The sequence below is a fragment of the Oncorhynchus mykiss genome, chromosome 12 (assembly GCF_013265735.2).
Source record: "Oncorhynchus mykiss isolate Arlee chromosome 12, USDA_OmykA_1.1, whole genome shotgun sequence".
Taxonomy (NCBI): Eukaryota; Metazoa; Chordata; class Actinopteri; order Salmoniformes; family Salmonidae; genus Oncorhynchus; species Oncorhynchus mykiss.
The window spans coordinates 5,554,389-5,567,263 of NC_048576.1; the positions used below are offsets into that span (position 1 = coordinate 5,554,389).

Sequence of the window (12,875 nt, forward strand, 5' to 3'; positions counted from 1 at the left end):
TGGGGTGAAGGTTTACCTTCTAACAGGACAATGACCCTAAAAACACAGCCAAGACAATGCAGGAGTGGCTTCGGGACAAGTCTCTGAATGTCCAGAAGAGGCCCAGCCAGAGCCCAGACCTGAACCTGATTGATCATCTCTGGATAGACCTGAAATTAGCTGTGCAGTGATGTTCCCCATCCAACCTGACTTGAGCTTGAGAGGCCCTGCAGAGAAGAATGGGAGAATCTACCCAAATACAGGTGCCAAGCTTCTAGCGTCATTCCCAAGAAGACTCCAGGCTGTAATCGCTGCCAAAGGTGCTTCAACAAAGTACTAAGTAAAGGGTCTGAATACATATTTTTAAATATTTATATGCTGAAACAGGAAAGGGCCTTCATATACTGCTGCCACAAAGTTGTAAGCACAGAATTGTCTAGAATGTCATTTTATGCTGTAGCGTTAAGATTTCCCTTCACTGGACCTAAGGGGCCTAGCCCGAACCATGAAAAAACAGCCCAGACCATTACTCCTCCTCCTCCACCAAACTTTACAGTTGGCACTATGCATCCGGGCAGGTAGTTTCTCCTGGCATCCGCCAAACTCAGATTCGTCCATCGGACTGCAAAATGGTGAAGTGTGATTCATCACTCCAGAGAACGTGTTTCCACTGCTCCAGAGTCCAATGGCGGTGAGCTTTACACCACTCCAGCCGACGCTTGGCGTTGCGCATGGTGATCTTAGGCTTGTGTGCGGCTGCTCCGCCATGGAAACCCATTTCATGACGCTCCAGACGAACAGTTCTTGTGCTGACATTGCTTCCAGAGGCAGTTTGGCACTCGGTAGTGAGTGTTGCAACATGTCTTTAGAGAGAGAAAGTCCTCTTATTCTCCAGTAACAGAGGAAGTCCTTAACATGTCTCTAGAGAGAGAATGGCACTCGTTCAGAACGTACGCCCACTACATGAGCCCAGCTAGCACCCTGTGTGTTTGTGTTGCAGTAGCCTGTTAGGCAGGTTAGATCCGATTAAGAGAGGATTGATCAAGTTGGTTTTGAATTAATAAGTAATTCATATTTAATTATGCGCAGTAAACACACGTGTTTGTTTCAGTAAAGTTAATTTACATTCCTCTTTACGGACACCAGCAACAAGGAAAAAGGTTTAATTTCCAGTTTGAGACTGTTCCTGACTGGGAAACACTTGTTACTTCAAAACAGGAACCACAATGGAATAAAATCCTCAACTTGATTGTCAAATGCCTGTCAATTTAACATCTATATACAGTTGATGTATTTATTTTCTCTTAACTGACACACATAGATGTTTTAAAGTCCATCAAAAGCAATCAATACTACAGACCCACAGAAAACCACAGCAGTGAATTTTCCATCAACATTTCCTGCCTATAGGGACCATCAATCATTTGAATGTGTGCCTCGTGCATGACTGACAGGAGATGATATCATTCAGAGCATGAATGATCTGAGTTTTAGACGGATGGAGCTCACTCCTCACTATGTGCCACTCTAATTTCAAAGTCGTAGGTCCATAGGATCTCTGGTCTAAAGTAGTGCACTATATAGGGAATAGGGTTCCATAGGGCTCTGGTCTAAAGTAGTGCACTATATAGGGAATAGGGTTCCAGAGGATCTCTGGTCTAAAGTAGTGCACTATATATAGGGAATAGGGTTCCATAGGGCTCTGGTCTAAAGTAGTGCACTATATAGGGAATAGGGTCCCATAGGGCTCTGGTCTAAAGCAGTGCACTATATAGGGAATAGGGTTCCATTTGGGACTCATCCTCAGTCTCCCTAACCCGCTCCCCCGGGTCTGGTGAAACTGGATTATACGGGGATCTCACAATCCAGGAAAAGATTACTCCATTATTGCACAAAAGTATTAGGTTAAAGTTGAACCCGTAAGAATTCAACCATTCATGCCTATAACACAGAGGCTGAATATATACATATATGCAATTAGTAAAGCTAACTTTAATAAGGTGTGAAGCCACTCTATGTCGCTTAATTATATATTAAATCTGTTCAAAATCTCTTGATTGAAATCAAACAACATGAATCACTGTATTCAGGAGATTGGATCAAACAGTAAACTCCCTGAACATACAGTACAATTTACAACAGACATCCACCATGAGATAGATTTGAACACTGTCATCATCAGTCTATCACATCAAAGACCGTCACAGAGACAGCATGACCCTGGGTAACCTTAACCCTATCCTGAAACTGACCCCACACAGAGATGACAGAGCGAGTCAGAGAGACACTGTCTCAGGAAGACATAACATCACCTTAAAGGTGAAAGGTCAGCTACCTGCACCATGACCCTGGGAAATCCTAACCCTAACCTGACAGTGACCCCAAAGCCATGACAGAGACAAATAACAGTGGTCTGGCACACTGCAGCTGCAGGGTTAGTAACAGACAACAGGGCCATACATACCCTGACTACTCTAACCCTGACTACCCTAACTCTAACCCTGACTACCCTAACCCTGACTACCCTAACCCTGACTACCCTAACTCTAACCCTGACTACCCTAACCACCCTAACCCTAACCCTGAATACCCTAACCCTGACTACCCTAACCCTAAACCTGACTACCCTAACCCTGACTACCCTAACCCTAACTACCCTAACTCTAACCCTGACTACCCTAACCCTAACCCTGACTACCCTAACCCTGACTACCCTAACTCTAACCCTGACTACCCTAATCCTGACTACCCTAACCCTGACTACCCTAACCCTAACCCTGACTACCATAACCCTGACTACCCTAACTCTAACCCTGACTACCCTAACCCTGACTACCCTAATCCTGACTACCCTAACCCTGACTACCCTAATCCTGACTACCCTAACTCTAACCCTGACTACCCTAACCCTGACTACCCTAACCCTAACCCTGACTACCCTAACCCTGACTACTCTAACCCTGACTACCCTAACCCTATCCTTGACTACCCTAACCCTAACCCTGACTACCCTAACCCTGACTACCCTAACCCTGACTACCCTAACCCTAACCCTGACTACCCTAACCCTGACTACCCTAACCCTAACCCTGACTATCCTAACCCTGACTATCCTAACCCTAACCCTGGCTACCCTAACTCTAACCCTGACTACCCTAACCCTAACCCTGACTACCCTAACCCCCTGACTACCCTAACCCTGACTACCCTAACTCTAACCCTGACTACCCTAATCCTGACTACCCTAACCCCCTGACTACCCTGACCACCCTAACTCTAACCCTGACTATATTAATGGTTTAAACCCTCTGGGTTGTTGCCATGATCTTCTCCTCAATCACAGTAACCTGAACTAGATTGTAGCTACGTTAACGCAACACCTTAGGGGCTAAGGTGCTGGACTGACAGTACTTGGATCAAGCCCTGGTTACTTCAGGACTAAGGAATACTGTAGACTACACATGGCTCAAAACAAGACTACACCACCTGGCTCAAAACAAGGCTACAACACCACCTGGCTCAAAACAAGGCTACAACACCACCTGGCTCAAAACAAGGCTACACCACTTGGCTCAAAACAAGGCTACAACACCACCTGGCTCAAAACAAGGCTACAACACCACCCTGGCTCAAAACAAGGCTATACCACCTGGCTCAAAACAAGGCTACAGCACCTGGCTCAAAACAAGGCTACAGCACCACCTGGCTCAAAACAAGCCTACAGCACCACCTGGCTCAAAACAAGGCTACAACACCACCTGGCTCAAACCAAGGCTACAACACCACCTGGCTCAAAACAAGGCTACAACACCACCTGGCTCAAAACAAGGCTACAACACCACCTGGCTCAAACCAAGGCTACAACACCACCTGGCTCAAAACAAGGCTACAACACCAAGCTCAAAACAAGGCTACAACACCAGGCTCAAAACAAGGGTACAGCACCTGGCTCAAAACAAGGCTACACCACCTGGCTCAAAACAAGGCTACAACATCACCTGGCTCAAAACAAGGCTACACCACCTGGCTCAAAACAAGGCTGTTCAAAACAAGGCAACAACACCTGGCTCAAAACAAGGCTACACCACCTGGCTCAAAACAAGGCTACAGCACCTGGCTCAAAACAAGGCTACACCACCTGGCTCAAAACAAGGCTACACCACCTGGCACAAAACAAGGCTACACCACTTGGCTCAAAGCAAGGCTACAACACCACCTGGCTCAAACCAAGGCTACAACACCACCTGGCTCAAACCAAGGCTACAACACCAGGCTCAAAACAAGGCTACAACACCAGGCTCAAAACAAGGCTACAGCACCTGGCTCAAAACAAGGCTACACCACCTGGCTCAAAACAAGGCTACAGCACCTGGCTCAAAACAAGGCTACACCACCTGGCTCAAAACAAGGCTGCTCAAAACAAGGCAACAACACCTGGCTCAAAACAAGGCTACACCACCTGTCTCAAAACAATGCTACAACACCACTTGGCTCAAAACAAGGCTACAACACCACTTGGCTCAAAACAAGGCTACTTCACCTGGCTCAAAACAAGGCTCAAAATAAGGCAACAACACCTGGCTCAAAACAAGGCTACAGCACCTGGCTCAAAACAAGGCTCAAAACAAGGCTCCTACACCTGTCTCAAAACAAGGCTATACCACCACCTGACTCAAAACAAGGCTACAACACCACCTGGATCAAAACAAGGCTACAACACCTGGCTCAAAACAAGGCTACACCACCTGGCTCAAAACAAGGCTACACCACCTGCCTCAAAACAAGGCTACACCACTTGGCTCAAAACAAGGCTACAACACCACCTGGCTCAAAACAAGGCTACAACACCACCTGGCTCAAAACAAGGCTACCACCTGGCTACCCGATACTGCTGCGATACTGCTGCTGTACAAGGCTACACCACCTGCCTCAAAACAAGGCTACACCACTTGGCTCAAAACAAGGCTACAACACCACCTGGCTCAAAACAAGGCTACAACACCACCTGGCTCAAAACAAGGCTACAACACCACCTGGCTCAAAACAAGGCTACACCACCTGGCTCAAAACAAGGCTACAACACCTGGCTCAAAACAAGGCTACACCACCTGGCTCAAAACAAGGCTACAACACCTGGCTCACTCTCACCATGGTGATACAGTACAGTATAAAAAGCCTATTAAAACAAACAAGGTTATTTTTAAACTTTGTTAAGTCATTTAAGTGTGTGGTTGGAAAGTACTGGATGGATACAGTACTCTCCTCTTCCCCTGGTTCGTTACTGTTTAATAAAGCATGGGACTGCTCGACAACACATCCCATGGACACACACACACACACAGGTTTGAACATGCTCCAGGGTGAATTATTGATGTCTAGCTGAGAGCACAGTGGAACCTAAATAGAGACAGAGAGAGAGAGAGACAGAGAGAGGAGAGAGAGAAGAGAGAGATGGATAGAGAGAGAGAGAGAGAGAGAGAGAGAGAGAGAGAGAGAGAGAGAGAGATGGATAGAGAGAGAGGTGGGATAGAGGGCGGGAGGATGAAGATAGAGAATGAGGATAGATAGAGAGAGGAGAAAGAGAGAGGGGATAGAGAGAGAGGGGGGATAGAGGGAGGGAGGGTGAAGATAGAGAATGAGGATAGATAGAGAGAGGAGAAAGATAGGGAGTCAAGATAGAGATACAAGAAAAGAAGAGGAGAGAACTCTCACGGTCGCCATGCGGTGACAGGCTGCCGGCCATGGAACAAAGGGAATCATCCTGGATATCATGGTGACACCGTGGTGGGAACAGGCTAGGGACTCGTTCCAAACGGCACCCTATTCCCTATATAGTGCACTTCTTCTGATCTGAGCCCTGTTGGTCCCCTATGGGCCCTGGTTAAAAGCAGTACACTATAAATGGAACTATAAAGGTTCCATTTGCGTGGCTCACCAGAGCATTGGCAGATCAGATGTATCTGCATTATTCAAAGGCTGAACTGAGGACGATACTGCTGCTGTACTCTGACACCCATTATCAGACTGACACCCATTATCTGTTACCAGACTGACACCCATCACCTGTTACCAGACTGACACCCATCACCTGTTACCAGACTGACACCCATCACCTGTTACCAGACTGACACCCATCACCTGTTACCAGACTGACCCTCATCACCTGTTACCAGACTGACACCCGTCACCTGTTACCAGACTGACACCCGTCACCTGTTACCAGACTGACACCCGTCACCTGTTACCAGACTGACACCCATCAGCTGTTACCAGACTGACACCGTCACCTGTTACCAGACTGACACCCATCGCCTGTTACCAGACTGACACCCATCACCTGTTACCAGACTGACACCCATCACCTGTTTTTTTCCAAGCGATAAACTTTGTCGGACCCCGAAACAGCACCCTATTCCTCATAGTACTACTGTTCACCAGGGCGCTCCTTAGACTGCTTGTAGTGGTGACTAAGAGCAGGGTTGACAGGAGGAAGGTCATACTGTAGGTCATAGGTCAATAGCTGTTAGTGGTTCTATCCAATTAGCGTCCGCCTCCGGATCACCTGACTTTTCATGTCAGCGTCAAGGCAGCCATTACAATGAGCAGTGTTCCTTGTAATACCCTGGGTCCAAGAGGGCCCGGACTCCTGATCTAATGCTATATTTTGTTACCGTTACTCCGCAGGACAGTATGGTAGCCTAGTAATCCAGTAACTTCCCAACTTCCCAACATTTTCAGAAAATGACAGGAATTTTCCGCAACAGGAATTCCGTCACCGATGCTAGTCTGAAAAAATTCCCAAGACGTTCCTTATCCTCTAATGCAGGGGATGCTCAATTACTGTTTGAGATGGTCCGGTGAGACAGATGTCCTAGGTGACAAAGGTTCAGATGGATATTGTCATGTCTCAGCATACTGTAGTAACAACCCATGTGAACCCAAACTGTTGTAATTGTTCACGGCCATCTTGTTGGTTGGGAATTGATGGGAAATGATGTAAATATATCACTAGCCACTTTAAACAATGCTACCTTATATAATGTTACTTACCCTACATTATTCATCTCATATGCATATGTATATACTGTACTCTATATCATCGACTGCATCCTTATGTAATACATGCATCACTAGCCACTTTAAACTATGCCACTTTGTTTACATACTCATCTCATATGTATATACTGTACTCGATACCATCTACTGTATCTTGCCTATGCTGCTCTGTACCATCACTCATTCATATATCTTTATGTACATATTCTTTATCCCCTTACACTGTGTATAAGACAGTAGGTTTGGAATTGTTAGTTAGATTACTTGTTATTACTGAATTGTCGGAACTAGAAGCACAAGCATTTCGCTACACTCGCATTAACATCTGCTAACCATGTGTATGTGACAAATAAAATTTGATTTGATTTGATTTGGAGTGTATTAATAGATGCCAAGAGAAGCCAGGATTACTCAAATATTTTTGACCAATCAAAATTCTAAAAAAATATATGTATCTTTCATCTCTCTGAGATTTCATAAATTTCTATAACAGCACCTCTCTGTCTCAGTATGTGTAGACCATGTATCTGATGCTGTCTCAGTATGTGTAGACCATGTATCTGATGCTGTCTGGACAGTGAAACAGCACCTCTCTGTCTCAGTATGTGTAGGCCATGTATCTGATGCTGTCTGGACAGTGAAACAGCACCTCTCTGTCTCAGTATGTGTAGACCATGTATCTGATGCTGTCTGGACAGTGAAACAGCACCTCTCTGTCTCAGTATGTGTAGACCATGTATCTGATGCTGTCTGGACAGTGAAACAGCACCTCTCTGTCTCAGTATGTGTAGACCATGCATCTGATGCTGTCTGGACAGTGAAACAGCACCTCTCTGTCTCAGTATGTGTAGACCATGTATCTGATGCTGTCTGGACAGTGAAACAGCACCTCTCTGTCTCAGTATGTGTAGACCATGTATCTGATGCTGTCTCAGTATGTGTAGACCATGTATCTGATGCTGTCTGGACAGTGAAACAGCACCTCTCTGTCTCAGTATGTGTAGACCATGTATCTGATGCTGTCTGGACAGTGAAACAGCACCTCTCTGTCTCAGTATGTGTAGACCATGCATCTGATGCTGTCTGGACAGTGAAACAGCACCTCTCTGTCTCAGTATGTGTAGACCATGTATCTGATGCTGTCTGGACAGTGAAACAGCACCTCTCTGTCTCAGTATGTGTAGACCATGTATCTGATGCTGTCTCAGTATGTGTAGACCATGTATCTGATGCTGTCTGGACAGTGAAACAGCACCTCTCTGTCTCAGTATGTGTAGACCATGTATCTGATGCTGTCTGGACAGTGAAACAGCACCTCTCTGTCTCAGTATGTGTAGACCATGTATCTGATGCTGTCTCAGTATGTGTAGACCATGTATCTGATGCTGTCTGGACAGTGAAACAGCACCTCTCTGTCTCAGTATGTGTAGACCATGCATCTGATGCTGTCTGGACAGTGAAACAGCACCTCTCTGTCTCAGTATGTGTAGACCATGTATCTGATGCTGTCTGGACAGTGAAACAGCACCTCTCTGTCTCAGTATGTGTAGACCATGTATCTGATGCTGTCTCAGTATGTGTAGACCATGTATCTGATGCTGTCTGGACAGTGAAACAGCGCCCCCTCTGTCTCAGTATGTGTAGACCATGTATCTGATGCTGTCTGGACAGTGAAACAGCACCTCTCTGTCTCAGTATGTGTAGACCATGTATCTGATGCTGTCTGGACAGTGAAACAGCACCTCTCTGTCTCAGTATGTGTAGACCATGTATCTGATGCTGTCTGGACAGTGAAACAGCACCTCTCTGTCTCAGTATGTGTAGACCATGTATCTGATGCTGTCTCAGTATGTGTAGACCATGTATCTGATGCTGTCTGGACAGTGAAACAGCGCCCCCTCTGTCTCAGTATGTGTAGACCATGTATCTGATGCTGTCTGGACAGTGAAACAGCACCTCTCTGTCTCAGTATGTGTAGACCATGTATCTGATGCTGTCTGGACAGTGAAACAGCACCTCTCTGTCTCAGTATGTGTAGACCATGTATCTGATGCTGTCTGGACAGTGAAACAGCACCTCTCTGTCTCAGTATGTGTAGACCATGTATCTGATGCTGTCTGGACAGTGAAACAGCACCTCTCTGTCTCAGTATGTGTAGACCATGTATCTGATGCTGTCTGGACAGTGAAACAGCACCTCTCTGTCTCAGTATGTGTAGACCATGCATCTGATGCTGTTGCTGCTGATGTTGCGGCCGTAGTGTTTGATTGATTGATGCCAGAAAGCATTTGGCCTGACTTGATGAAAAAAATTATAAAATAATTAGCCAATCAGTGCTGAGCTGTTGCATTTTTATTTTACTAGGCAAGTCAGTTAACAACAAATTCTTATTTTCAACAACAGCGGGGGCAGAAGGGGCAGAAGGACAGATTTGTACCTTGTCAGCTCGGGGATTTGAACTTGCAACCTTCACGGTTACTAGTCCAACGCTCTAACCACTAGGCTACCTGCAGCCTCTACACTCTAACCACTAGGCTACCTGCCGCCTCTACACTCTAACCACTAGGCTACCCTGCCGTTACAGTACATTCGTAATTTGCTTTGTGGACTTCATCAGACAGATTGTTGTTCTTCGGTTTTGTGATGAAACAGAAGGTGTGGTTGAATTTCTTCTGCCGCTGTGTGACTGTTGTCTTTTTGTTGTATATCCCGGGTCTTATTGTATATCACAGTGGCGTATGAACCAATGGGTTATAAAGCAAACAACACAAATATCACTACATTGGTTATTATATGGATTTGTTTTTACTGGCCTTGTTTGCTGAGTGATATTACCCACTAGCACTGCTTCTAGTTCCTAAAAAAGACTGTCTGGGTCGGTTGAGTGTGGCTGATGTACATATAGTTACAGCAGACCCAGAGTACTCACCCATGCTGGTGGGGAAGATATCCTCATTGTTGATCTGGACCTCGATCCAGTCCATGAGCAAGTTCATGTACTTGGGAGCCGGTAGAGCCGTTGGTTTCTTGTACTTGTGATCGTCCTGCCATCGGTACTCATACCTAGGACCTCCGGACATGACCGGACAACTCTTCTCCGTGCAGAACTCACACACCGTCCCGTAGATGAGGTTTATCCTGTTGAAGAAGTCAACTACGTGCATGGCCACCCAGTCGTTCAGATCCTCCCCGTGGGGCAGAGCTACCGCCGCCCGTAGGTCAACCCCGGAGCTCAGCGACACCTGGGCCTTTTTATGCAGCTCGAAACGCTGCGTCCCCGGCTCAAACTTACGCTTGGGCCGGAAGGTCTTGTCCTTGTTGAAGACCTGCTTCAGGGCGATGGACATGTTGCCGGGGACGGGGGCAAGTGGGACGAAGACTGGGGCGAGGGGGGAGAGGAGGTTCAGGGACGAGGACCGGGGGAGCGGAGAGGAGGGGAAAAGTTCTGGAGGAGCAGGAAGTACAGGAGGAGGAGGAGGAGCAGGTTGAGATGAGGAAGAGGGATACAGCAGGGCAACGTTTACTGTTTGGAGTGCCGCATCAGGACATCTTTTTCTGTGAGAAGCAGAGAAGAGAAAGACACGGATTAGACATCACGTTAACATTTGACATTATAGTCCTTTAGTTGATGATCTTATCCCCAATTGTAGTGTTTGTTTGTGTAACAGTATAGACTTTACGTCCGTCCCCTCGCCCTGACGTCACCGATTGAAACGCCACTAGCGCGCACCACCGCTAACTAGCTAGCCATTTCACATCAGCTACATTTGCTTAAAACTTTAAATGACAGAGATCATGATTGAGCGTTGAATAAGGAGTTGACAGGGTGTTGGACAGGGTGTTGAACAAGGTGTTGACAGACAGGGTGTTGACAGACAGGGTGTTGAACAAGGTGTTGACAGACAGGGTGTTGACAGACAGGGTGTTGAACAAGGTGTTGGACAGGGTGTTGAACAAGGTGTTGACAGACAGGGTGTTGACAGACAGGGTGTTGAACAAGGTGTTGGACAGGGTGTTGAACAAGGTGTTGACAGACAGGGTGTTGACAGACAGGGTGTTGAACAAGGTGTTGGACAGGGTGTTGAACAAGGTGTTGGACAGGGTGTTGAACAAGGTGTTGACAGACAGGGTGTTGACAGACAGGGTGTTGAACAAGGTGTTGGACAGGGTGTTGAACAAGGTGTTGACAGACAGGGTGTTGAACAAGGTATTGAACAGGGTGTTGACAGACAGGGTGTTGAACAAGGTATTGAACAAGGTGTTGACAGACAGGGTGTTGACAGACAGGGTGTTGAACAAGGGTGTTGAACAGGGTGTTGACAGACAGGGTGTTGAACAAGGTATTGAACAAGGTGTTGACAGACAGGGTGTTGACAGACAGGTGTTGAACAAGGTGTTGAACAAGGTGTTGACAGACAGGGTGTTGAACAAGGTGTTGAACAAGGTGTTGACAGACAGGGTGTTGACAGACAGGGTGTTGAACAAGGTGTTGGACAGGGTGTTGAACAAGGTGTGGACAGACAGGGTGTTGACAGACAGGGTGTTGAACAAGGTATTGAACAGGGTGTTGAACAAGGTGTTGGACAGGGTGTTGGACAAGGTGTTGACAGACAGGGTGTTGAACAAGGTATTGAACAAGGTGTTGAACAAGGTGTTGGACAGGGTGTTGAACAAGGTGTTGGACAGGGTGTTGGACAAGGTGTTGACAGACAGGGTGTTGAACAAGGTATTGAACAAGGTATTGAACAGGGTGTTGACAGACAGGGTGTTGAACAAGGTATTGAACAAGGTGTTGACAGACAGGGTGTTGAACAAGGTGTTGGACAGGGTGTTGGACAAGGTGTTGGACAGGGTGTTGACAGACAGGGTGTTGACAGACAGGGTGTTGAACAAGGTGTTGACAGACAGGGTGTTGAACAAGGTATTGAACAGGGTGTTGACAGACAGGGTGTTGAACAAGGTATTGAACAAGGTGTTGACAGACAGGGTGTTGAACAAGGTGTTGGACAGGGTGTTGGACAAGGTGTTGGACAGGGTGTTGGACAGGGTGTTGAACAAGGTGTTGGACAGGGTGTTGGACAGGGTGTTGAACAAGGTATTGAACAGGGTGTTGACAGACAGGGTGTTGAACAAGGTATTGAACAAGGTGTTGACAGACAGGGTGTTGAACAAGGTGTTGGACAGGGTGTTGGACAAGGTGTTGGACAGGGTGTTGGACAGGGTGTTGAACAAGGTGTTGGACAGGGTGTTGAACAGGGTGTTGAACAAGGTATTGAACAGGGTGTTGACAGACAGGGTGTTGAACAAGGTATTGAACAGGGTGTTGACAGACAGGGTGTTGAACAAGGTGTTGAACAAGGTGTTGGACAGGGTGTTGGACAAGGTGTTGGACAGGGTGTTGACAGACAGGGTGTTGAACAAGGTATTGAACAAGGTGTTGACAGACAGGGTGTTGACAGACAGGGTGTTGAACAAGGTGTTGAACAAGGTGTTGAACAAGGTGTTGAACAAGGTGTTGAACAGGGTGTTGAACAGGGTATTGAACAAGGTGTTGAACAAGGTGTTGACAGGGTGTTGAACAAGGTGTTGACCAAGGTGTTGGCAGGGTGTTGAACAAGGTGTTGAACAAGGTGTTGACAGGGTGTTGAACAGGGTGTTGAACAAGGTGTTGAACAGGATGTTGAACAGGGTGTTGAACAGGGTGTTGAACAAGGTGTTGACCAAGGTGTTGGCAGGGTGTTGAACAAGGTGTTGAACAGGGTGTTGAACAAGGTGTTGACCAAGGTGTTGACAGGGTGTTGAACAAGGTGTTGACCAAGGTGTTGGCAGGGTGTTGAACA

At 46.7% G+C, this 12,875-nt stretch overlaps 1 protein-coding gene across 3 annotated transcripts in view; it reads right to left on the reverse strand.

The window, feature by feature from the left end:
* LOC110536877 (MOB kinase activator 3B) overlaps positions 1 to 12,875 on the reverse strand; it is a 66,790-nt gene that overhangs the window by 13,442 nt on the left and 40,473 nt on the right. For all 3 annotated transcript variants that reach the window (XM_036936764.1, XM_036936763.1, XM_036936765.1), the window contains exon 2: positions 9,965 to 10,590. In XM_036936764.1, the coding sequence (XP_036792659.1) occupies positions 9,965 to 10,590 (626 nt within the window). The remainder of the gene's footprint in view (positions 1 to 9,964; positions 10,591 to 12,875) is intronic.